This window comes from Acartia tonsa, chromosome 15 (genome assembly GCF_053477335.1).
Source record: "Acartia tonsa isolate MP-2025a chromosome 15, ASM5347733v1, whole genome shotgun sequence".
NCBI classification, from domain to species: domain Eukaryota; kingdom Metazoa; phylum Arthropoda; class Copepoda; order Calanoida; family Acartiidae; genus Acartia; species Acartia tonsa.
The window spans coordinates 21,595,935-21,622,145 of NC_137274.1; the positions used below are offsets into that span (position 1 = coordinate 21,595,935).

Sequence of the window (26,211 nt, forward strand, 5' to 3'; positions counted from 1 at the left end):
CAGCTTGTGTTAATAGTAGAAAAAAGGTTACGCACATCGTTAGAACCGCTAGGAAGTCTATTTTTTGGAAATATAAGAATGATAACTCTGCTACGTATAGTTACGAAGCTACGTGTTAAATGTCCCAACTGATGTAAAACTTGACTTGCGAGTAAATCATTAAAGATTAAATTAAAGGGTATGCAAATAAAAATACGTACATTTTTAAAATTCTAATTGCTTGGCTTGTGTTAATGGTAGAAAAATGTTTTGCATACCTATGGAATAAACTCTATTTTTTGGAAATATAAGAACCATTCATGTGCTACGTATAATTTATGAGCTATGTGGTAGAATCTCCCAACTGACTCAAAACTATAAAAAAAATTTCCACTTTTCTCACATTTATCAATACAGCACCTAAACTAAAAATAGCACAAAAATCATACTTATATTTCCAAAAAATAGTGCTTATGACGGTTTTAACAATATACATAGCATTTTTCTACTATTCACACAAGTCGAGCAGTTTGAATTTTAAAAATGTCCGCATTTTTGCACACCCTTTTTTTTATCTTTAATGATTTACTCGCAAGTCAAGTTTTAAGTCAGTTGGGACATTTTACCACATCGCTACGTAACTATACGTAGCAGAGGAATCGTTCCTATATTTCCAAAAAATTGACTTCCTAACGGTTCTAACGTTATGCGTAACATTTTTCTACTATTAACACAAGCCGCGCAATTTGAATTTTAAAAAGGTACATATTTTTTTATATACTTTAATCTTTAATGATTTACTCGCAAGTCAAGTTTTAAGGCAGTTGGGACATTTTACCACATCGCTCCTAAACTATACGTAGCACAGGAATCGTTTTTATATTTCCAAAAAATAGACTTTCTAACGGTTCTAACGATATGCATAAGAATTTTCTACTATTAACACAAGCCACGCAATTTCAATTTTAAAAATGTTCGCATTTTTTTGCACACCCTTTAAGTGTGTTAGGTTAGGTATTTGTTGATGTTGTCATCCTTGTAAATATGTTATACTTTATTCAGGCCTTTGTAAGATTAGGTCTTATGTAATTTAGATATTTTGGTCTTTTGTGGGACAAGGTATTTTGTAATTTGGGTGTTTTATAGCAACAGCCAGAAACGTCGTAAGGAAAATCGTAAGGAGATATTTACTATATTATAGCAAAAATCGAATTTACGATTTTATAGGGATTAATTCGAATTTGTAGTAAAAATCGTGACTATCGTATGTATCTCGCAATTTATGTTTGTCAACACACACATACAAACAGACACACAACCAACATTTTCAAAATCATTGTGTGAGAAATATAGTTTATAAAATTGCCTCTAGGTATTCACATTACTTTGTATAGACAATTATAATCTTTCTGTTTTCAAACAAAATAAATTAAAAACTGGTATAACATAATATCAAAATGTGTTAATGGTCTTTTATTGAAAAAAAATTTTTTTTAAATCATTTTCATTTTAAACCACAGCAAGTGTACAAAAATGTCTAAATTACAATTAAAATAAGATGAATTTGGTAAAAAATTCTAAGTTCCTCACAATTATAATTATAATGGAAACAGATTTAAAATCACCCTTATAATTTCAGAGGAAAGACAGAGATACACCCTCTCTTTCTCTCTCTCTCTCTCTTTCTGTATGGAAAGTACAATTAGTTTATGTTATGAATATTATTGTTTTACGTAACCATTTCCTTACCTAAAACTACACGATGTTAAATAAATTTTTTAATGTACTTTTTATTTACGATTTTGGTACGATATCGTGCGCGATACTTACGATATCACTTACAAGTTCGTAGGTGTATCGCGCAGCTCTAAGTACCTTTTTGACCATTTATCGTAACATATCGTCGATGTGCATTGGACGACTATTTAGCGATATCGTAAGAACTCGTGCTCGATTGCTACACGATATCGTGCGCTATAGTAGCGTGATAGTGACGCTACTTTCTGGCTGGGTTCGAATAAAAACACATTACACTTTGTGTATCTATGGCTCTAGTATAAATTTTGTAATCCACAACATATTTTATCTAGGAATTAACAGTTTTCAACTTGCATCAGATAAACAACACACTGCTGTAATGCAGTCTCTCTTAGAATATGGTCTAGGTAAGGAGAGTGATGGTTTGTTTTTTTACTGTTTTTTTTTATCTTTAAATGGTTATGCAAAATTATTATTCTTTAAGTAATAAAAGGAATTTTTAATTAAATTGCTTCAATCTAAAAAAAAACAGGTGATCAGATATGGACCATGGTCAAATATATTGTGTAGATTATTATTAATTAACACACTTTTACTTCAATAACTATGAATGTCTATATAGAGAAATAAATAGAGCATAATATATAGAGCTGTTAACTAGGGGGAAAAAATCAATTAAACTTCTACCATGAATGTAATTTTTTATCAACGAACAATAACCAATATTTGATTATTTAATATTCCTTCTAGTTGTCTCAGAAAACATGATTTGATTTAAATCACTGTGATCTATTTATTTTCAAATACTATTTCTATTTCTAATAATTTATCTAGGAACACACAGTCTTATATATGCAGCAATTAATGGACAAACTGATGTTGTAAAGTCTCTATTAGATCAAGGAGCTGATGTTAACCTGATGACAGATAATGGTTAGATTTATGCATGTTCATTATGTTCAGTTTATCATATCTAGGATATCCATCCATTAATCTCTTACAGAAATAGTATCTCACAGATATTCTACAAGCAGTCCTGCATACTTTGTAATAGCGCAGCTAAGAAATCCCTATCAATCGGTCAGCATATCAACTTTATTTCCCATCCCCCAATTCATAATTTAAGTCCCTTAGCACCAAAACTTTGTTACTTTTTAGAATCTTAACCTCTGTGTAAACTAATAATGTCCATACTTTTCAACGCATAATTTAAATCTTCTATATGGATAATTTTGTTTATAGTTATTGGGGATGTACGCCTATGTATAAAAAAAGGAATTGCAAGCCAAAACACAAATATCATTCTTAAGCTTTTATAGATCCAAGTAATATTTTCTTTTCAATTCAACCCCCAAGCAGATAAGCCACTAATACAACCCCCCCCCCCTTATTATATGTAAATTTGGATCATGGAAAGAAAACGAAGTAGCGGGGTTCGTCGTATTTTTACATTAGCTTTTCTCCTATTCCTAAAAACTGAGAGGTGCTCAAACTATGCAGGACAATCATTATCATTATCATTTTAAAACAATAATTTTTTCTTCTGTCATTGTAATGGGTGGTTAGAGCTTGAGCACTACACTAAATAAGAATTTATAATAATAATTGAACCAATATTTCCAGGGATCTAGGGATGGGACAATGAATCAAATATTCAATATTTTAGTGGTATCCAACCCTGGGGACTCACTTAAAGTGTTTGTGAAAGATAAGCAAGTTCTGAAAACAAACAAAAATCATTCCCAAAACAGACTGTCTTTGGGGACCAGTGTACAATTGCTGCTGAATTTGTAATGATCCTAACAGACAAAAATAATTAACACAATTTCTTGTATTCATTCGAATCCGGAGGATAGGAACCGGTTCTCATCCATACGAAAAAACTGTGTCTAGCATCGTATTATATCCAGCTTTCTACGAATATAAAATTCTATATCCGCGGAAAGCCGTTTATAATACGATGCGAGAAATAACTATTCTAGCAGACCAATATGTTTTCTTGACTTTTGGTAGTAGAATATGAAATAGGACTAGGGGTGAACAAGTTCCAAGGGAGATTGTTCTATTGCTTTATTAAAGAATGTTTACTTCATTGTGTTGTACTAATTTTCAAGTAAATGATTTATCTCAGAAGTTTTTTCATTTTTGAGTTTTCTAAATTATATTACAATTAACACTTTAGAATTTTCTTCAAAATTTCTGGATAAATCTGGTTTTTATGGCCTTTCAGCAAAAACTCTTAACTATGAATCTACTTAAAAAAACACAATATAAGAATATCTAATATATTTATTAAGATATATAAGTTTTTCGGAATTTTAATGTTAGGGGGAGATTTGAAATCTGCATCAAATTTTAAGGATTTTTTATAAAATTCGTTTTTTGTATAATTCTTTATCTAAAAGCGGAAATGCATTTTAAGTTAATTAATTTTGACCAATAGGATAGGTGGATTTTAAACTACCTGTGCTCTAATTGGTTGAATGATGTACGCCATCAAATCAGAGCGCAGATTTTTTAAATCCACCAATCACAGATGCCAAAATTAATTAACTTAAATTGCATTTCCGCTTTTAGATAAAGAATTATAGAAAAAACGAATTTTATAAAAAATCCTCAAAATTTGATGCAGATTTCAAATCTCCCCCTAACTTTAAAATTCCGGAAAACTTATATATCTTAATATTTATGCTTAGGAATGACAAGTCTTCTTTGGGCAGCAAAAGAGGGACATGCTGATGCAGTGAAGATTTTAGTGGAAAAAGGAGCTAATGTCAATTTAAAGGATAAAGATGGTAGGTTACATAAATGTATTATATTTTTAAAATCGCTTGGGGTATGGTCGGACCTCCACGTGGTATCTAATTGTTATAAATTACTATTTTTGATAAATCCATACAAAACCCAGGTAAAGATGCCTTAAAATACTAAATCACATCATTTTTGTATTTTTTGTTGTTGGTTTTTTGTTTAAATACGGAGTAAAAAGTCATAAAAGTGATAATAACTATTTTACCTTAGAAAGGCCATTAAAAGGTAAACCAGACACTAAAAGTATATGGTACTTGAAGATTCAGAAATAAATTTATATCTTTATTTTATTTATTTTTTTGTCCATCATTACAATATTTTTGTAATAGTTTCAAAAGTAAATGGGGGGGGGGAGGGGGGGGGGTAGAAAATTTGATTTATCTGTCTATTTATTTAATTACCTCAATCAATATTAATGGCAGTAGTGTAAATTTGTAATTTATAAATGAATAATTCTTTCTTTTATCTAAAACATTCTCCAAACTACCAGGGATAAGACAATGGCTGATGAATTGATGTACATCCCCAATGATTACCCTTTCTATACTACTAAAGCCTCCAAAGTTGTTAAGACAATGAATAAGTAAACGTTATAATAAAACTTTGGGGACTACTAGTGTGATAATCAGCCTATATCCCCTCTCTCTATGCAAATTATACATTATTATTCTTAATCTAGGCAAGAACAGTCTAATTTATGCTGCAAACGCTGATGTGGCGAAAATATTGTTAGATCATGGAGCTGATATTGGCGCAAAGGACAAATTCTATTTATCCCCTTACCTCATAGGGCAAAGCCCCTAGATAGAGGCTAGGGGCAAAGCTGCTAGTAATTCTGTATAGTTACCCAGCGGGAAAGTATCATCACTATCGCGCTACAATCGCGTGCGATGTTGTAGAGCAATCGAGCATGAGTTCTTACGATATCGCTAAATAGTCGTCCAATTCACATCGACAATATGCATACGATAAATGGTCTAAAAGGTCCTTACAGCTGCGCGATACACCTACAAAACTGTAAGCAATATTGTAAGATTCACGCGCGATATCATGCTAAAATCGAGTATAACTTGTACATTAAAAAAATTTAACATTGTGTACTTTAACCCATTAGTGCCGAACCGGGTTTTAAAACCCGGTTCCAGAAATGTAAAAAAACCGGTTTTCGGCTTCATAATTGCATCATTCTCAGTATGAATCCCCCCTCTACTACCCTGGCTTTCATTTCCCCCTAGAGCAGGTAGTTTTGCTTACTTCCGTTTGCCGGTATAGATCAACAAAGTTTGAAAATCATGAAAATTCAAAATACCCCATCTAACTTTTTTGTTTTTATAGTAAAGTCGCTGATTTTTTTCGTTAAATCTAAAGTTTATTGACAAGTACATCTATTTGTGAATTCGTTTTATTTAAATTATTATTTTTTATATGATTTTTTTATCGTTTTTTTTACGCCCTATATAAGCCCGGTTCAGCATTTCCATTTGGAGTCTGAAATTTTTATTACCCGGTTTCACTAATAGATCTTTTTTGACAACAACAACAAAACAGGTTTTTTTTACCCGAAATCGCCAGCTAAACACTAAATTTGAAATAAATCGCTTCGTATTATACTTGTAGCTCTATAGATTACATGAGGTTGTGTAGTTTTCAATTACGGATCGTATCAAAGTTCTAAAAAGTGTTCATCTCACTTTTGGCGTTCAAAAATTACATTTTTCGATTTTTGGTCAAAATAACCGGGTTTTTACAGGAAAACCGGGTTTTAACGCCGGGGGAAAGCACCAAAAACGGGTAATAATGCCTGGTTGGTATTTATGGCCGACCCGAACCGGGTTTTTTGCAACTTTCCTGTGCACGCCACTAGAGCAAAACAAAAAAATACGAATTCCGTTTTGACCATTATAAAGCTTCCCTGAAACTTTCAGCTTGATCGGCCCATAAAAGTGGCGCTCGGCACTAATGGGTTAATGTAAGGAAAAGGTTCCGTAATATAATCAATTTCATAGCAAACACAAATTGTACAATTCATACAGAGAGAGAGAGAGTGTAAGGGTCTCAATCTCTATGTGTTCTCAATAATTATAAGGGGTGATATTATTACATCTGTTACCATTATAATTAGAATAGGTAGGAAGCTGAGTTTTACTAAATGTTGGTTATTTTAAGCACCATTAAGACATTTTTGTATTTTCACTTTTTTTCAAAATGAAAATGCTTTCAAAATTTTTTTTTTTAATAATAGATCATTAACACACTATGATATTATGTCATACCAGTTTTGAATTTATTTTGTTTGATAACAAAAAAATTCAAATTGTCTACATAAAGTAATGGGAATACCTAGAGGCAATTTTATAAACTATATTTATCACACAATGATTTTGATTACAAGTTGGTTGTGTGTCTGTTTGTAAGTGTGTGTTGACAAACATACAATGTGAGACACATACGATATCTTAGCAAAATCAAGGTTGTCGCGATTTTTACTACAAATTCGAATTAATCTCTAGCAATTTTTAGTAGCGAAGCTACTCTATAATTCACTATGTCCGTCCGTCAGTCCGCCAGTCAGACCGTAACGCTATGGGGGAAATGGGATTTACTCAGCTTCTATAAAAGATAGGATTCTGAAATTTTTTGACAACATTCCCATCATTAAGGAGCACAATAAACTATAAAACATCAATGGCGGTCGGACGGCTTTTTAGCAGGTTTTAGGCTATTTTTTTAATTTTGCACATTTTCCCCCATATCTTTGGTGTTTATGGTCCGATTTTCAAATTTTTTTCAGTTAAAGATATCAAAATTAAATTTTCCGTCGTTTGGAGAAAACAATAATGACGGTCAGACTGCCTTTTTGCAGGTTTTTGGCTATTTTTATATTTTTTACATTTTCTCCCATATCTTTGGTGTTTATGATCCGATTTTCAAAATTTTTTCAGTTATACATATCCACATAAAATTTCACATTGTTTGAAGAAAACAACTATGACAGTCAGACTGCCTTTTTGCAGGTTTTTGGCTATTTTATATTTTTTACATTTTCCCCCATATCTTTGGTGTTTTTAGTCCGATTTTCAAAATTTTTTCAGTTAAAAATATCAAAATTAAATTTTCCGTCGTTTGGAGAAAACAATAATGACGGTCAGACTGCCTTTTTGCAGGTTTCTGGCTATTTTTATATTTTTTACATTTTCCCACATATCTTTGGTGTTTTTAGTCCGATTTTCAAATTTTTTTCAGTTAAAGATATCAAAATTAAATTTCACGTCGTTTGAAGAAACAACCATGACGGCCAGTCCCATCCACAAAATTTTGTGCTTCGCTACGTATGGATGTTGTCATCCTTGTTTAAAATAAAATTTTGAATACGACTTTGGCGATAAAATAGTATATATCATACGTTTCCTTACGAGTTTCCTTACGATGATTCTGGCTGAGTATATATCACAAGAATAAAAATATGAAATTAAGGTTATTGTCAGCTTAGTGACATCACCTCTTAAGGGCGTATGTATTTTCACATTAGCTTTTGATAGGTTAGGTGATTGGCCTATACGATTAAACACCCTTAAGAGGCCATGTCACAAAAACCTACAAGCTTCAAAATTCTTAAACATATAATTCTTTCACTAACTTTCTCAAAACTGTAGATCATTTTCATCTAGGTGATAACAGTCTAATCCTTGCAGCAAAGAATGGAAAAACTGATGTGGCGAAAATATTGTTAGATCATGGAGCTGATATTGGCGCAAAGGACAATAATGGTATTGTAGTAATTTATCCACCTAATCATCTGTTTATCTATAATACAAAGTAGCTTGATATCTAACCGTCCATCTGTTTGTCCATTAAGATATCGGTAACCACTGAACCTATTGGATTCTACTCTTCAGGGAATATACCTACTGTTCCTGTGGTGGCTTTAGGCTATTTTCTTGGGGGGTGGAACACCCCTAACCCACAACCCAAAAAAACAAAAAAATCTCACCCCCCCCTATTTTTTAGATAGGTACCTATTTTTTTTAGGTAGGTACCTACTAATTTTTTTTATCTATTTACCTCCACTGCAAAAACCCTGGATATCATGGATTACCAAATACAAATTCTATTTATCCCCTTACCTCATAGGGCAAAGCCCCTAGATAGAGGCTAGGGGCAAAGCCGCTAGTATTTCTGTAAAGTTATATATCACAAGACTAAAAATATGAAATTAAGGTTATTGTCAGTTTAGTGACATCACCTCTTAAGGGCGTTTTGTTGTATTTTCACGTTAGCTTTTGATAGGTTAGGTGATTGGCCTTTACGATTAAACACCCTTGAGAGGCCATGTCACAAAAACCTACAAGCTTCAAAATTGTTAAACATATAATATTTTTCACTAACTTTCTCAAAACTGTAGATAATTTTCATCTAGGTGATAACAGTCTAATCCTTGCAGCAAAGAATGGAAAAACTGATGTGGTGAAAATATTGTTAGATCATGGAGCTGATATTGGCGCAAAGGACAATAATGGTATTGTAGTAATTTATCCACCTAATCATCTGTTTATCTATAATACAAAGTAGCTTGATATCTAACCGTCCATCTGTTTGTCCATTAAGATATCGGTAACTACTGAACCTATTGGATTCTACTCTTCAGGGAATATACCTACTGTTCCTGTGGTGGCTTTAGGCTATTTTCTTGGGGGTTGGAACACCCCCAACCCACAACCCAAAAAAACAAAAAAAATCTCACCCTCCCCCCTATTTTTTTAGATAGGTACCTATTTTTTCAGGTAGGTACCTCCACTGCAAAAACCCTCCGGCTCGGATTACAACATACAAATTCTATTTATCCCCCTCATAGGGCAAAGCCCCTAGATAGAGGCTAGTGGCAAAGCCGCTAGTATTTCTGTATAGTTATATATCATAAGACAAAAATATGAAATTAAGGTTATTGTCAGTTTAGTGACATCACCTCTTAAGGGCGTTTTGTTGTATTTTCACGTTAGCTTTTGATAGGTTAGGTGATTGGCCTATACGATTAAACACCCTTGAGAGGCCATGTCACAAAAACCTACAAGCTTCAAAATTCTTAAACATATAATTCTATCACTAACTTTCTCAAAACTGTAGATCATTTTCATCTAGGTGATAACAGTCTAATCCTTGCAGCAAAGAATGGAAAAACTGATTTGGTGACAATATTGTTAGAACATGGAGCTGATATTAGCGCAAAGGACAACGATGGTATGGTAGTAGTCTCTCCATTATCTGATTCTAAATATCTATGTACCTCTCTATTTATTCCTCTCATCATCTGCCTTAATGGGCACATGAGGAGGGGTGAGTTGAATTCAATAACCAAATTTTTTATTTTAGAATAAAAAAAAATTTAAAAAATTTTACCCCACCCTCAATTAATTTTAGTTTTAAAAAAAATTTGGGGGGGGGGTCATTTTTTTCTAGGGGCGATTTTGGTGGTACCCTCCCAAAATAGTTATAAACCTTCCCAGGACCTACGAGAAGCTACCCGTCAAAGGCAAACCATATCAGTTCAGTTGTTAGCAAGATTCTTTTGTACAGAACAAGGGACTCCAAGCTTTTTTATCTTTTTTTTTTTGGGGGGGGGGGGATAAAAATTTTTCCAGGGAGGGTAAAATGGCTTGTGAAGCGTGCTGCAAATTTTTTAACCTCCACAATATTTTACCCCATTGGGTAAAATTTGCTTGGGAAGGTAATTACCCCCTGAAATCTGTTGGAAGGGGTAACCCCCCATCCTGTGATCTGTTGCGGGGGTTAATTCAATAATGTAAAAAAGTCGATTTTAAATTTTTTGGATGTCCCACTGGATCGCACTGTGAAAAAGTACTTACCTTAAAATTAAATTTTATTGAATATTTAGTAGTATCTAATTCCTGTACATAAAAAACACAATAAACAACTCACAAGTCTTGCTAACTGATGAACCAATATGGATCTCCTTTAAAGTGTAGCTTCAAATAGGCCCTTATAAGGTTTTAAACTAGTTTTGGGTAGGGTACAACCAACCTGGCAGCCTGCCAAGATAAATGGCCCCTATAAAAAAAATCTAAAAGAGTTTGATATTTACTGAAATATTTGATTAAGTTAATTTATCTTTTTTAAAAAAGCTTCACAATTAATTTTGATTTAAATTTTTTCTTTCTTAATAATTTCAAAACTTTTACTTTTTCAAATAGACATTGTTTAGACACACCCAGTGCATTGTTTAATTTAAAGGCCATTACAAAATATAACATGTATATCATGGTTCAGAACTGTTTTAATCTGGTGGAACTATATGGTCTGTTGATTTTGGGCGGTGGTAAGAAATCTTTATAGTGGATGTAAAAATACACACAAAGCATGCTAAAATTTATTTTTTTAAGGATTATTTATATAAGGGTTGGTATTTACCTCCCCCCCCCTTTAATTGTTTTGCGTAAATTTTATATTTTACCCCCCCCCCCCTTGGATGTCCTTGGTACAGAAGAACAGTCAGATAGACAGCCAATCACCCTGTTACTTTATTTTTCATCTAGGCAAGAACAGTCTAATCCATGCAGTAAAGAATGGAAATACTGATGTCGTGAAAATTCTGTTAGAACATGGAGCTGATGTTAATTCGAAGGATAATGATGGTTAGTTAATATAATAATACTAGAAATGAGGATAAAGCAATCCACTTTTAATCCAGAGTAATTGACAGCTTATACCAACAACGAAATTAATTCAGATAAAAAATCACAAAACCTTTACATGGATTTTAGCTGTTGTTGAAACATAGTATAATTGACAACCTTTACATCTGCTCCCTAAATATTATTTTATAATTATTAACCCTTACAGATCGGGCCCCAATTCCCACCTTAATAGATCGGGGGGGGGGGGGGGTGGCTCAAAGAGCCTCCCCCTCTATCTCGGCTCCTGGTACAGATATAGGCGTAAAATTTTTTTCTGGTGGTTCATGTGGATTATTATAGAAAATTACTTTTTCTAGTCATAGCAGTCAGACTGCTCCTTAGCCGCTTTTTAGCGGCCAGCCGCTAAATTTTAAAACAGCTGTAGAGCGGCCAATTTTGCAGCTAGGATGACCAAATTTTAGGACGAACTTTTCTTTTTCATAACAAAAAAATTACTTTTTCTGATCATCGCCGAAAAACGGCAAATAACGGAAACCGCCATTTTCGGCGGTTACGGCGGTAAAACGGCGATTGGCGGCGCAAATTAATATTTTTATCTGTTTATTATTGCTCAAGGATTTACCAAAAAAATTATAGGTCTCTAGCTGTAATAGAAGCCATGATATTCATGATATATGTCTGTGGTAAAAGCCGGACAAAAATCGGTCATAAAGTCGGTCAGGGAGCGGTCAAACGGCCATAACACCACTTTTCTCAGATGGTCATTGATATCTAAGTATTCACCAAAAAAATTTTAGGTTTCTACCTTATACACAAAAGTCATAATGTAGAAATTAAGATTTATCTAGAATTTTTTCTAATTTTTTTTGCTACCCAACCGACTTTGACCGGACACCACGACCGACACAGACCAGATATCTTAATAAAATCAACTCTTGCCGACGTATAAATACTAAACCTAAAAAGTCATGAAGTTACAGCTCTCCATCTTACCTACCAAAAAAATGAGATTGAAAAAACTAGAGGGGGGGGGGCTCTGTAAGGGTTAAGCTAGTTGGTAATACCTTATTCCTGGGTATTTGAAATAAAATAATAATATTTTTTGTTAACAAATATTATCTAAAAAGGCTTTGATTTTTGTCTGTAAGGGTTTTGCTGACAAAAGTGCATCATATCTTCATTTACCCTTGAAAAAGGAATTTGTTAATTTCTGAAATGAAAGATCCAAAGCTTAAATTTTAAAAGAAGATTGCCTAATTAATTTTTCTTTGTTCATATGTCAAAATAATCTGATGGGCATTTAAGATTCTAAGTTCTACTTTGTATTATAGATAAAAAGAATTAGCAATTTTCTCACATACTGAAAATAATCTTTTGTTATTCATTCAACATGTGCTATATTTCTATTTATCTGAATTTCTAAAAGTAAAAGTGTATATATATATATAAAAGCAATATATTTATATCTAGGAAGGACCAGTCTAATGTTGGTACCATGGTGGAATGGTCTTGAACTTGTTAAGATTTTGTTGGAAAATGGCGCTGATGTTAACGCAAAAGATATAAATGGTAAGTTATAATATGATACAATCTTTTCATTTGTCTGGTCTGTGGGCAGTTGGACAGTTGAGATGTGATGGGAGTGTGAATTCTATATTAGGGGTGATTTGTCATCTGTGGTTTCACCTCTTCAGTGTATAGAAAGATTAAAAGTAGTCTGGAGTATCCAGATCTTAACAGGGAGTATAGTAATCTGGTTGCTCTAGGAAGGATATATTATTTATTGCCTTATAGAAGGTTTCTTGAGAACTTTAGCAGAAAATGATTTTGGCCATGATGTTTCTGTCCTCCAATTTATGAACAGCCTTATATTTAGACTTGTCTTTTTCTTCCATGAAGGAAGTTTTGAATTCTGATCTGAAGAACTGGATTGATTATTTATCCTTTTTGGAAGAGGTTTGGAGGTTAGATCTGAACCAGATGGTTAATGATAAAGTTAAATAAAAGAAACTGGTTTGGGACTGTTTAGAATTGATCTCTATTTTGGAAGAATCCTAGACACTCTGGGAAGGTGTTTTTCAGAGGCAGTTTCTTGGGTTTCAGTTATTATTCCCATGGCTTGATTCTAAATGGTATGAAGCTTCTTCCACACAGTTGGATTTGAGATGTTAAAAACTTTTAGTAAACGGATTGAAAATTCATAATAACCAACTATTAAAAAAGCCTATACAAAAAATGTAAACTTCAGTTAAATCTATGAAAATAGTTTTAATACTTAAATGAAGCCTGCATGAATTACACTGCTTTAATTACTAAAAGACTGCCACAATGAGACCCAATACCCTAAATTTAAAGCGAATAGCTTTACTAACAAAAAGTTATACACATTCTTAAATGATATTTTAAGGAGTTAAAAAACCTTTCAAATTTATTTATCTTAAAATATTAAATTTCACCAGCTAGAAGCAAGAATATACGCTTATTTTGGGCTTAAAAATAGAATTCTAGTAATCTTACATATTTCGTTTGTTACTTTGATTATAAGATATAAAATTGCATAATTTCTGTATCAATTTGATAGAATCTTAGAATTTTTGGTGCTGTAAAATCCTAATTTCCTTGATTTAAGGATTTTATGTTTGGTCACAGAAGATAAGCTGAATTTTTTTGTAGATATTTTGACTATTTTGAGATGTTTTTATTGTAATTTGTTACTAGCATTCAACTTTGTGGATCTGCCCAAAAAACCTTTTAATTTTGATTCTAGCTGGTGAAATTTAATAAAGAATTTTCATATATGCTGGTTAGCAAAATATAAAAGATTTCAAATTAAATAAAAAGTTTATTTAAAGGAAGCCTGCAAGAAATACAACGCTTTAGCTGATGTAAGACTGCCACATGTAAACCGGCTCAGTACTTTTTGTCATAAATACAGTTGAAATAAATACACTTGTCATGAATATATTTGTCATAAAAGGTACAATTGTCATAAATACATTTGTCATAAAAAACATTTGCCTTAAAGGTACATTTGTCATAAAGGTACATTTGTTATGAGGTACATTTGTCATAAATTACATTTGTCATAAAGGTATGTTTGTCATAAATTACATTTGTCACAAAGGTACATTTGTCATAAATTACATTTGTCATAAAGGTATGTTTGTCATAAATTACATTTATCATAAAAAAATTATTTGTCATACAGCTAAGGTATGTTTGTCATAGAGATACATTTGTCATAAAGCCATGTTTGTCATAAAGCTATGTTTGTCATAAAGCTATGTTTGTCATAAAGCTATGTTTGTCATATAGCTATGTATGTCGTAAAGCTATGTTTGTCAAAAGGTTTACTTTTTGTTGTTGTTGAGCATTTGTTCTTCCTATTTCTGCTCTGCTACTTACAAAATGTATTTTTTACTTATTAGTAAACTTGTAATACTTCTAAAGTATTCTTTAAAAACTTAAATAAAAATGAATGAATTAATATTTGCTTGTATCAAAAGATATCACTAAACACTGGACTGATATAATTTATGACAAATGCACTTTTATGGCAAGTGTAATTTATGACAAATGTACCTCTATGACAAATGTACCTTTATGACAAATGTAATTTTTGACAAATTTAATTTATGACAAATGTAATTTATGACAAACGTACTTTTATGACAAATGTATTTATGACAAAAATTACTGGGCCATTAACCCATTATCCCAAATTTGAAGCCTTCATCTTCAATAACAAGGAATGTGAAAAATTTTTATATTGCTAATGGTAGAAATTTTAATATTAAAATATGTTGCCTAGATTCGAAAATATAAGCTTATCTTCGTCAGAAACTTAGGTGGCCTGTAATTTAGTTTAACTTTGCATTTGTAAGCGGAAAATCATAACAGACAAAAATGAAACTAATACAAGCTCAGCTGTGATTGGCTGTTGAGCTGATTCGACCCTCTGATTGGCTGGATATACTATAGTACTCTCAGTACAACGTAAGTTAACTGAATTTTATGAATAACTGTTACTATGAAAATGGGCGTTTTATTTTAAAAATATAATTAGTTACTGGTGACATAACTTCCTGCTGCACATAAGCTTATAACTTTGTTTCTAGGCGACACAATTTAATTTCTAAATTTCTAACATAAGCAATGGAAATCTTTAATAATTTTCATGTAACTAAAAATATCATTTTGAAATGCCTAGAACGTTTTAACTATTTAAGCTGAAGGCTTCAAATTAGGGGTATTGGGTCTACTTGTGGCAGTCTTTTAGCAGTAAAATCGGTGTATTTCTTGCAGTCATCCTTAAAATGCCTTTTTTGTTATTGAAACAGGAGTCTAATTGTGGCAGGTTATTCTGCAGTTAAAATGGTCTGTTTCCTCAAGACTTTTTTTATTATCTAGGAATGACCAGTCTTATGTATGTAACAGAATTTGAATTTGTAAACCCTTCTTCGATTTTGAGGATATTATTAGAACATGGTGCTGATGTCAATGCAAGGGATATTAATGGTAAGCTTTTTAATACTATCATATATAATACTAGCAGCTTCGCCCCTAGCCTCTAGGGGATCTTGGACAAAGTAGCTTCGGACAAAGTAGCTTCAGACAAAGTAGCTTCGGACAAAGTAGCTTCAGGACAAAGTAGCTTCAGGACAAAGTAGCTTCAGGACAAAGTAGCTTCCGGACAAAGTAGCCTCCTAAGGAAAGTAGCCTCCACTGTTAATAAAGGTCATGGCCGCAGCGCTCGGCCCCCTGGCCTGCCTAGCCGAGGGCGCTCGGCACCCTAGCTTATAGCCTAACCTAACCAAAAAATTGTAAAAATATTATTAAAACTTGTAAAAACAATATTAAAAATTGTAAAAATTTGCAAAATCCACGAAATTCTAAACCACCTATGTATTATCAGTTGATGATATTTTTCTTAAATAAGTGTTCTGAGGCTAACATAGGTTAGGTTAGGTTATAGAATAGGGGGCCGAGCGCCCGCGGCTAGGCAGGCCAGGGGGCCGAGTGCTGCGGCCATATTGGAGACTATTTTTCTTAGGAAGCTACTTTTCTTAAGTAAATGTCCTGAAGCTACTTTGTCCTGAAGCTACTTTGTCTGAAGCTACTTTGTCCAAGATCCGCCTCTAGGGGCTTTGCCCCAAGAGGTATAATTACATCTTCTATTACTTACCCAGCATAACGGATCGCAAATTTTTGCACCTACCCAGCAGGAAAACATTTTCTCGTTTAAATAACAAATTTGCAAAATTCGTAAAAAAATAGTCTAATGTGTTCTCAAGAAAATTTTTACTGGTGCTGCTCATAGTCTAATGTGTTCTCAAGAAAAATGTTTTTTTTTTTTGGGGGGGGGGGTAAATTTTCATTTTTGGGGGGGTTGGGGGTGTCCCACCACCCAAGAAAATAGCTTAAAACCACCACAGGACCAATAGGTATATACCCTGAAGAGTAGAATCCATTCGGTTCAGTGGTTACCGAGATATAAGCTTCAGACGGACGGACAGACATCAAGCTACTTATTTATTTAACCTACAATCAAACACATAGTGGGTAATAAACTAAACAATGTATCATAACTAAATATGTTAAAAATGGTTACTACTGCTGCTATGTCAGGTGCGCAACTTAAATTGGTAGAGTAGGGGGAATGCGCAACTCATTACCATACATAGTTAGGACTTCTAAGACAAAAGTAGTGCAATCAAAGGGTTGGCTGTCTACAAGACTCCAAATATGTTTCAAGGTACGTGTAGAACCATGTATGTATGCATATTTATTTAATTAATTATCTTGCTGTCTTGCTTTGGCAGTTCAGCCAGCAGTTGCCCATTCTTCCATGAAAATTTTAAATTTACATGAAAACAAATAACCCCCCAAAAAAGTCTTTCAAGTAAAATAAATAAAAACTTTATAGACATTTTAAGCAGCTCTTTATAGTTCCCATGAAAAGGAACAAAAAAAGGGTAGCTTCTCATATGTCCCAGAAAGGTTTATAACTATTTTGGGTGAGGGTACCACCCCCTCCCAAAAGAAATCGCCCCTAGAAAAAATTACTCCCCCCCCAAAAAAAATTTTTTTTTTTTAAACTAATATAAAAATTTTTTTCTTTTAAAAAATCTCTAGTGGCGTAGCCGCTAGTAAGTTAATAAGGATACCATACAGCAAAATGCAGACCTCCAGCAATAATAGGAATTAATACAGTAGGGGGGGGGGGGGGGGGAGGGCATGTCATAATCATTTTACACCACAGACTGGATATGGGAATAATCTATTAGGGTATATTATTTGCGATGATACAAAAGATCTAATTTACAAAAGATCTTACCCTACATAAGACCTAATCCTACGGTCTATTGTTACAAAATTGGCTTGGCTAGCCGCGGGCGCTCGGCCCCCTAGCCTGCCTAGGCGCGGCACCCAGCCCCTATCCATATAACCTTAACTAACCCACACAAAGTTAGGTCTTTTGTAGCATTAGATCTTTTGTAGCAACGCCATATCATTTACTCATAAATATTATGTACCTAGGAAGAACAGCAAGTGACGGTACGCTGTCACGGGAAGTATCGGAATTACTAAAAGAATACGGTGAGCATGAACATGTACAAAATGTTATTCATATTATCCCTTTTCTTCCTTTCAAATTTTATAAACTAAAAAGGATGACAAAATCAATAAGTAGCAAAGCACAAATTAATCATGTAATTAAATACAGAGAAGGAATTTTAAAGAGCATTTGTGATGCTGTGAGAATTGGTGCAAAAAATATGACGTAACAAAAAAAATTTATAGTGGACTCTCATTGGCTAATTTTTTTTGTTACGTCATATTTTTTGCACCAATACTCACAGCATCGCATTTGTTACAAAGAAAAGATTTATTGTTGAAAAATTATGGCACATTAATTAAACAAGAAATTTAATTTTGATACTATCATCTAGAAAAATGTTTTGCATACTGTTAGAATCACTATGAACTCTAGTTTATGGAAATATAAAAATAATTCCTGTGCTATTTATAGTAAGAAGGTATGTTGTAAAATGTTCCAACCGACTCGCAAGTAAAGTTTTAAGTAAATTGGAACATATTGCCATGTAGCTCCTTAACTAAAAGTAGCACATGAATCGTTTTTAAAATATTTCCAAAAACTAGAGTTCATTGCAGTGCTAATGGTATGCACATTTTCTAATATTAATATAAGCCGCGCAATTACAATTTTAAAAAGGTCCCAATTTTTTTCACACCCTATAGAAAAGACTTGCTACTAAAAAATGGGGGAAATAAAACCAGTAATAAGTTTTTTCTTCTTGATTTTTTTACTGCAAAAATCTATTAAACGGTAAAACTGGCTTCTTTGCCCTGCTATTCAATATTATAAAGTAGTTGCCTGTTTGTTAAGACCAAACTAAATGAGCTATCCATTTTATGAAAACTTCTTATATAGCCTGGTCATGTTTAGTCTATTTTTCTATAAATAAAGGATATCTCTATGAATTGGAATGATAATTGAATATTTTAGGAGGTAAGAAAGGATGGGAGATTCAGTAATGTACTGGATGGCAAATACAACAGGTAGAATTTTTAATCAAATTTAGATTAATTCACATTAAAGTTAGCTTTCTGTATTGGAAAAGACCAGGCTGAGATATAGATCTATTGAAAAAGATCTGTTTGAGATTGTTATAACTGATAGGACATAATTTATATGTGGAATTATTTATACAATACAATTTCATGTCTAAAAACTAATGTAAGTTAATTTTTTTCTTTAATAATAAGTTGAAAAGGCAATTACCCTTTCAATGCTAGGCTCCTCTTTCAAACTAACATTTCTGTACAAGCCATGTTATTTCAAATACGGAGGTTTTTGTCCTCATAATCCTATAATCATACAATATATTCTATAAAGAATAACTTTTATTAATAATTGATTATATTATCTGTTTGGATATTTGTAAAAGATGCAAGATATATCTAGATGCATTTATTAAATTTTTATTGCTACGTTTAAAATAACTTGGTATATATAACTGTTTATGGAAGATTTTTATATTCATTTTAATAATTTTTTTATATACTTGTGTATAAGTTTTCTTACACTCATTACTTACCCTAAATCTTTCATTATACCATGTCTATATTCTTAAATATTTCAGGACTGATTAGATTTCATAGATCCTTCAAATTTCATTTCATCTGTATCTTCAAAAATGTATTATTGTTTTATTATTATATTTGTTCATAATTTTTCATTCTTTTAATTTTGTGTAAATATTATCAAAAAGAAGATAAGAAGATAATTGTTAGTCTATTTTTATTTTGATGTATATCAGAAATATATTGTTCTTGTTGATAAATATTTATTTATTTTATTAAATAACAGTATTTTTTTTGCAAAGTCTTCAAAAATCGCCAACTTCAAAATTTACTATATGTAAAATGTATAGTTCTTACCAACCATTTTATGAAGCAACTGCAACCTCATTTCTTAACCCTAACAGATCGGGCCCCAATTCCCACCTTAATAGATTGGGGGGAGGGGGGGGGGGGCTTATTTGACCCCCCCTCTATCTCGGCTCCTGTTACAGTTAGAGACATGAAATTTTTTTTCTGGTGGTTCATGTGCATATATAGAGATAATTACTTTTCTAGTCATAGCGGTCAGACCGCTCCTTAGCCGCTTTTTAGCGGCCAGCCGCAGATGATTATGGTGGTTAATTCTCTTGGGTTGGTTATGGTACTATCTCCCCCCAAAAAAGTTTTAAATCTTTATGAAACACTTCACTGTAAGGGAAAAGACTCTTCGGTACTCACATACAGACAGACATCCTGTTACTTTAATATTAGGATTAACCAATACATTAAATGTACAATAACATGCAAAAATAAAACTATTCTTGAACAGGTTGTTGAAAAACAGACTTTCTTCGTTTTAATTCTTCTTTCTTTCTGGCTATCTCACTATCACCATTAAGTTCTGAAATAAGTTAATCCTTATACTAAAGTAACAGGATGTTTGTCTGTGTGTGTATCTGTATCTGTGTATCTGTGTGTCTGTACCGAAGGATCTCGCTAACCACTGAACCGATTGGGTTCTCCTAAACAGGGTAGATTTTCATATGTCCCGGGAAGGTTTATAACTACTTTGGGGGAGGGTACCACCACCCTCCCTAGAGAAATTAAATTTTTAAAAAATTTACCAATTTTAGAAAGAGAGTTCAACAAAAAATAAACGTCAAACGTAAATTTTTTAAAACTTTTTCTTTTAAAATCTAAAATAAGAAATTGAATTATTAAATTCGACTCTCTCCTCCTCAAGTGCCCCTAGAGGCCTCTAGGGGCGTAGCCGCTAGTGACTGTTAATGTATTATATGTTCAAGAATGCTTTCAAAACAGACCTTTTTTAACCTAACATATTCAAACTGTTTCTTTGCTAGACCAATCAAGCAGTTTTAAAATATCTTTCTATTTTAAAGAAATTAATGAAAATACAAAAAAAATATGCAAATTATAAAACATATTAATAAATTGACATACAAATGTGCTTATTTTAGTTTTTTCCTCAATTTTCCTTGAAATACAAAGATACCTTAAAACTGATAAATTTGGCTTGTAAAGAAACGATTTGAATATATTAAGCCGTAAAAGGTCTATTTTGTAAACATTTTTGACAGAGTTATGGCCAAGTAAAGGTTGTGCAAAAAAAAAATGCGGACATTTTTAAAATTGAAATTGTGCGGCTTGTGTTAATAGTAGAAAAATGTTACGCATTCTGTTAGAACCGCTAAGAAGTCTATTTTTTGGAAATAGAAGAACGATTCCTCTGCTACGTATAGTTATTGAGCTACGTGTTAAAATGTCCCTACTGATGTAAAACTTGACTTGCGAGTAAATATTAAAATATAACTAAAAATTAGAGGAGATATTTTGCAAAAAGAGATGCCTACATTTTTTAAATTTCAAATTGCGTGGCTTGTGTTAATAGTAGAAAAATGTTACGCATACCGTTAGAACCGCTATGAACTGTATTTTTTGGAAATATAGAAATGGATCCTGTGCTACAAATAATCTAGGAGCTAGGTGGTAAAATGTCCCAAAATTTACTCGCAAATCAAGTTTTAAGTCAGTTGGGACATTTTAACACGTAGCTCCTAAACTAAACGTAGCATAGGAATCGTTTTTATATTTCCTGAAAATAGACTTCTTAGCGGTTCTAACGGTATGCGTAGTATTTTTCTACTATTAACACAAGCCGCTCAATTAAAATTTTAAAAATGTCCGCATATTTTTATGCACACCCTATAATTATAAAACTTATAAGCTGATGGACTTTAAAGATAAAATTTCAAAACACAATTTTTTTATAAGAAGATTCCGTAGCGCAGTGCCTATACTTTATTAATATGATCTAGTTTATTCAGGCTAATAAATAAATCTTCATAAGCTCTTTCCCTGTGCAATTTTTATACTCATATGTCATATGTTTAACCAGGGAAGAAGGAGTAAATAGTTTATACTGCTACTTTAAGGACATTTCCTCCCGTTCGATGGATAATAAAAACTTTACTATTTTATAAAATACTAGCGGCTTCGCCCCTAGCCTCTAGGGGCTTTGCCCCAAGAGGTATAATTACATCTTCTATTACTTACCCAGCAGAACGGATCGCAAATTTTCGCACCTACCCAGCAGGAAAACATTTTCTAGATTAAATAACGAATTCGCAAAATTCGTAAAAAAAATAGTCTAATGTGTTCTCAAGAAATTTTTTTTTTTTTTTTGGGGGGGGTAAATTTTCATTTTTGGGGGGGTTGGGGGTGTCCCACCCCCCAAGAAAATAGCTTAAAACCACCACAGGACCAATAGGTAGATACCCTGAAGAGTAGAATCCGATCGGTTCAGTGGTTACCGAGATCTTAAGGGACAGACAGACAGACGGACAGACGGTCAGACGGACAGACATCGTTCTACTTTGTATTATAGATTGACAAACTATATCAATTTAGTGTCTAAACTGTTCAATACATAATTTAATATTCAGAAGGGTATCATTTTGTTTGTCATCATTGTAATGCATTTGTATTTCAACTTATTTTTTATTGTCTTATACCTTAAGGTCTCTGGGTTTATGCTTATTTTTGGATAGGTTAGGTCAGATGAGTTGAGAGTGCCCCGCAGAAAAAAACACGTTTTTGATTGGAGGGTGGGAGGAGGTTTTTAAACTTTTGGTTTGTGGTATCATATTTTTTCTCGTATTCATTCGAATCCGGTGGATAGGAATCGGTTCTCATCCATACGAAAAAACTATGTCTAGCATCGTATTTTATCCAGCTTTCTACGAATATAAAAATGTACAATCAAAAGATTAAAACCAGTTTTTTTAGCCGGTGCCTTCGGCACCTCGGGGCTAACAAAACTAGTTTTAATCTTCTAATTGTACATTCTATATCCGCGGAAAGCCGTTTATAATACGATGCGAGAAATAACTATTATTTCATACTTAAATTTTCAACAATCAAACAATTTAACAAAAGTTTCCCAGGACGGAATTAATACCATAAAAAAACCTAGTTTTTACCACTTTTACGGTAAAATTTTACCAGCCTATACGATTTAAAAGGTGGTAAAATTTTACCGTAATCGTGGTAAAAACACTTTTAGTGGTACTCCGAGACGCTTTTTACCATCGATTTTTACCACAATTATCGGTAAAATTTTACCAGATTTCCGGTAAAATATTACCATTTTAGGACGCAAATTTATACCAGATTTTGACCAATTTTTACCACTTTTTTGGTAAAATTTACCAGAAATTTGCGGTAAATTTTACCAAAAAAGTGGTAAAACTGTTCAACACCTGGTAATATTTTTGCCCTAAACTGGTAAAATTTTACCAGAAATAGGGTAAATATGGTAAAAATTTACCAATAATTGTGGTAAAAACGGGTGGTAAAAATCACGAGAAAGTGGTAAAAAACGACCTTAATTATAGAAAAACCTCGCTTGTACACAAAACGCAAAAATAAAAAAAAAATTGTTTTCATTATTAACTTTATTGATTGAAACACTTAAACATATTTTTTTACATAATGATTTACATAGGTACGATAGCGCGATACTATATAGGTATATATTCACAGAAATTTTCTTAATTAGTCTATAATTCTAGACGTGGTTTAAATGACCAAATATTACATAGTTTTACAGATAATATAACTGCATGTTTAATCGGTTTAAGCTGAGAAATTAACACAAATATACATAGGTTTTAATTGCTGAGATCTGGATTCTAATTGTACTTTATACTAGAACATTTTTATACAAGAAAAATATATTACGAAGTTACTTTCCATTATTAAATTTTCAAAAATTTTGCTATATAGGAATAGCGGTTTCAAATATAATATTATATGAATATTTTCATCGTCAGAACAAAACTGTCAAACTGTCATATAGATTAATGTACGTACAAATTAAAGGTGGTTAAACATATTTTTGACTCAAGATATCTTGATATATATCACTTTTTTATCACAAATAGTTTATATATGATCTGACTGGAAGGACTATTATACATCAGCTTACTTTTGTCCTTCTTTTCTTTGTTTTTGCCTCTTGTGAAAGAAGACACGGCAGTCTGGGCACATATAGGTGCATTCGATGAGTCTCGTGTTCAATGGCAGCTCGCTTCGGGGACTGCGTCCATGGGCGCAGGTCTTGATTTTCCCCGGTGTTGCACTTCTTTTGCGCCTACTCAGTTTTGATGCTGGAGGGGGTGGTTCAAACATCTCCTGCTCATCATCTGACACCCCATACACTGAAATTAAAATATTTTTTAAAATTACTTTTTTTTACAAAAAAATACTTCAATTTTACAATAGTTTTTTTTTCTAGCCTAACCTAACCTAGTGTATTAATAGAAAGAGTAATATTTCTAGTTTTAACCTAGCCTAGCCTAGCCTAGCCTAGCCTAGCCTATTCTAACCTAACCTAACCTAACCTAACCTAACCTAACCTAACCTAACCTAACCTAACCTAACCTAACCTAACCTAACCTAACCTAGTGTAATAATACAATGTAGTACAGAAATGTTTCACTATATGCTTTGGGCACAGTCGCTAGTATAAATATTGTACTATACCTGGGCTTTTTGGTCCTGGATTCTTTATGTTCTCATAAATTATATCAAAATCCGGTTGGTCTTTCATCCTGAAATTAAACAATCTATACTACAAAGTAAAACGATTTTTGTTTGTATGTAGCGAAGGATCTTGTTAACCGCTGAACCGATCGGGTTCTTCTCATAGGTACCGGCAAGGGAAGGGAGTGGCAAAAGAAACTTTAAGGATATACTTCATATTAGAGGGTTTAGCGTACAGAAAAATCATTTACAACACAGTCGCCAGGATAAAGTAGTAAAAACTATTTTTAAAAAATCTTACTTTGCTGGTGTTTCCATAACAGTGACTTCCTTAACCTCGTTCTCATCCGAATTTTCTGGAGAGCCAGCTGCAGCTGTTTTGTTCCTGAATTAAACAATATATATATAATAATTTATTTAAATTAAGTAGTTAACTTTTTGGTTCCACATTTACCCCTTCCACCTTACCCAGCTAGAGGCGTACTTGCTAGTACTCGCTTTTAATAAATAAAGGAACACGTTGAATTTGTCTTTACAGAAAAATCATTTACAACACTGTCGCCCGGATAAAGTATGAAAAAATAATATTAAAAGAAATATCTTACTTTGCTTCTCCTTCCATAACAGAGGCTTGTCCGACCTTCTGGTCATCCTTTTGTGCCGCCGGACATTTCTCGGATTGCTCCCTGAATTAAGCAATCATATTATTATTAAATAGTAAACTTTTTATGGTCCACATTTACCACTCCCACCTTACCCCTAGAGGCATACTTGCTATAGTTTTGTAATATATAAAGGTGAATTTGTCTGTACCGAAAAATCATTTACAACACAGTTGCCCGGATAAAGTATGAAAAAAGATTATTTAAAGAAACTAGTGGCTACGCCCCTAGAAACCTCTAGGGGCACTTAAGGTTGGAAGGGGAAAAATCAACATCTTCCCATTTTCAATTTCATTTTCAGAAGAGTAAAAATATTTTTTGGGGGAGGGGGTGAAGACACCCTGCACAAAAATAGTTTAAAACCTTTCCAGGACCTATAAGAAGCTTCACTTTAAAGGAGAACAATATCGGTTTAGCGGTTATCCTTCGGGACAGACCAAAAACGCTTACTACTTTATATAATAGGATATCTTACTTTGCTTCTCCTTCCATAACAGAGGCTTGTCCGACCTTCTGATCATCATTTTGTGCCGCCGGACATTTCTCGGATTGCTCCCTGAATTAAGCAATCATATTATTATTAAATAGTAAACTTTTTATGGTCCACATTTACCACTCCCACCTTACCCCTAGAGGCATACTTGCTATAGTTTTGTAATATATAAAGGTGAATTTGTCTGTACCGAAAAATCATTTACAACACAGTCGCCCGGATAAAGTATGAAAAAAGATTATTAAAAGAAACTAGTGGCTACGCCCCTAGAAACCTCTAGGGGCACTTAAGGTTGGAAGGGGAAAAATCTACATCTTCCCATTTTCAATTTCAGTTTCAGAAGAGTAAAAATATTTTTTGGGGGAGGGGGTGAAGACACCCTGCACAAAAATAGTTTAAAACCTTTCTAGGACCTATAAGAAGCTTCACTTTAAAGGAGAACAATATCGGTTTAGCGGTTATCCTTCGGGACAGACAAAAAACGCTTACTACTTTATATAACAGGATATCTTACTTTGCTTCTCCTTCCATAACAGAGGCTTGTCCGACCTTCTGGTCATCATTTTGTGCCGCCGGACATTTCTCGGATTGCTCCCTGAATTAAGCAATCATATTATTATTAAATAGTAAACTTTTTATGGTCCACATTTACCACTCCCACCTTACCCCTAGAGGCATACTTGCTATAGTTTTGTAATATATAAAG

At 33.0% G+C, this 26,211-nt stretch overlaps 2 protein-coding genes across 2 annotated transcripts in view; one reads left to right on the forward strand and one right to left on the reverse strand.

Annotated features, from left to right (window-relative positions):
• Positions 1–19,555, forward strand: part of LOC145306994 (uncharacterized) — a 35,601-nt gene extending 16,046 nt beyond the window's left edge. Inside the window, exons 18-29 of the mRNA XM_080149336.1 lie at positions 2,070–2,144; positions 2,572–2,670; positions 4,434–4,532; positions 8,217–8,315; positions 8,966–9,064; positions 9,685–9,783; positions 11,097–11,195; positions 12,669–12,767; positions 15,609–15,716; positions 17,739–17,798; positions 18,730–18,782; positions 19,367–19,555. Of these exons, the coding sequence (XP_080005462.1) occupies positions 2,070–2,144; positions 2,572–2,670; positions 4,434–4,532; positions 8,217–8,315; positions 8,966–9,064; positions 9,685–9,783; positions 11,097–11,195; positions 12,669–12,767; positions 15,609–15,716; positions 17,739–17,798; positions 18,730–18,758 (965 nt within the window). The 3' untranslated portion in view covers positions 18,759–18,782; positions 19,367–19,555. The remainder of the gene's footprint in view (positions 1–2,069; positions 2,145–2,571; positions 2,671–4,433; positions 4,533–8,216; positions 8,316–8,965; positions 9,065–9,684; positions 9,784–11,096; positions 11,196–12,668; positions 12,768–15,608; positions 15,717–17,738; positions 17,799–18,729; positions 18,783–19,366) is intronic.
• A 3,196-nt stretch (positions 19,556–22,751) lies between these two features.
• Positions 22,752–25,022, reverse strand: LOC145307154 (uncharacterized). Its single transcript, XM_080149508.1, has 3 exons — positions 24,652–25,022; positions 24,351–24,418; positions 22,752–24,025 (listed from the first exon to the last, which is right to left on the reverse strand). The coding sequence occupies exons 1-3, from the start codon at positions 24,666–24,668 to the stop codon at positions 23,790–23,792; spliced, it is 321 nt and encodes a 106-aa protein (XP_080005634.1). The 5' UTR covers positions 24,669–25,022; the 3' UTR covers positions 22,752–23,789.
• Positions 25,023–26,211: the final 1,189 nt, after the last annotated feature.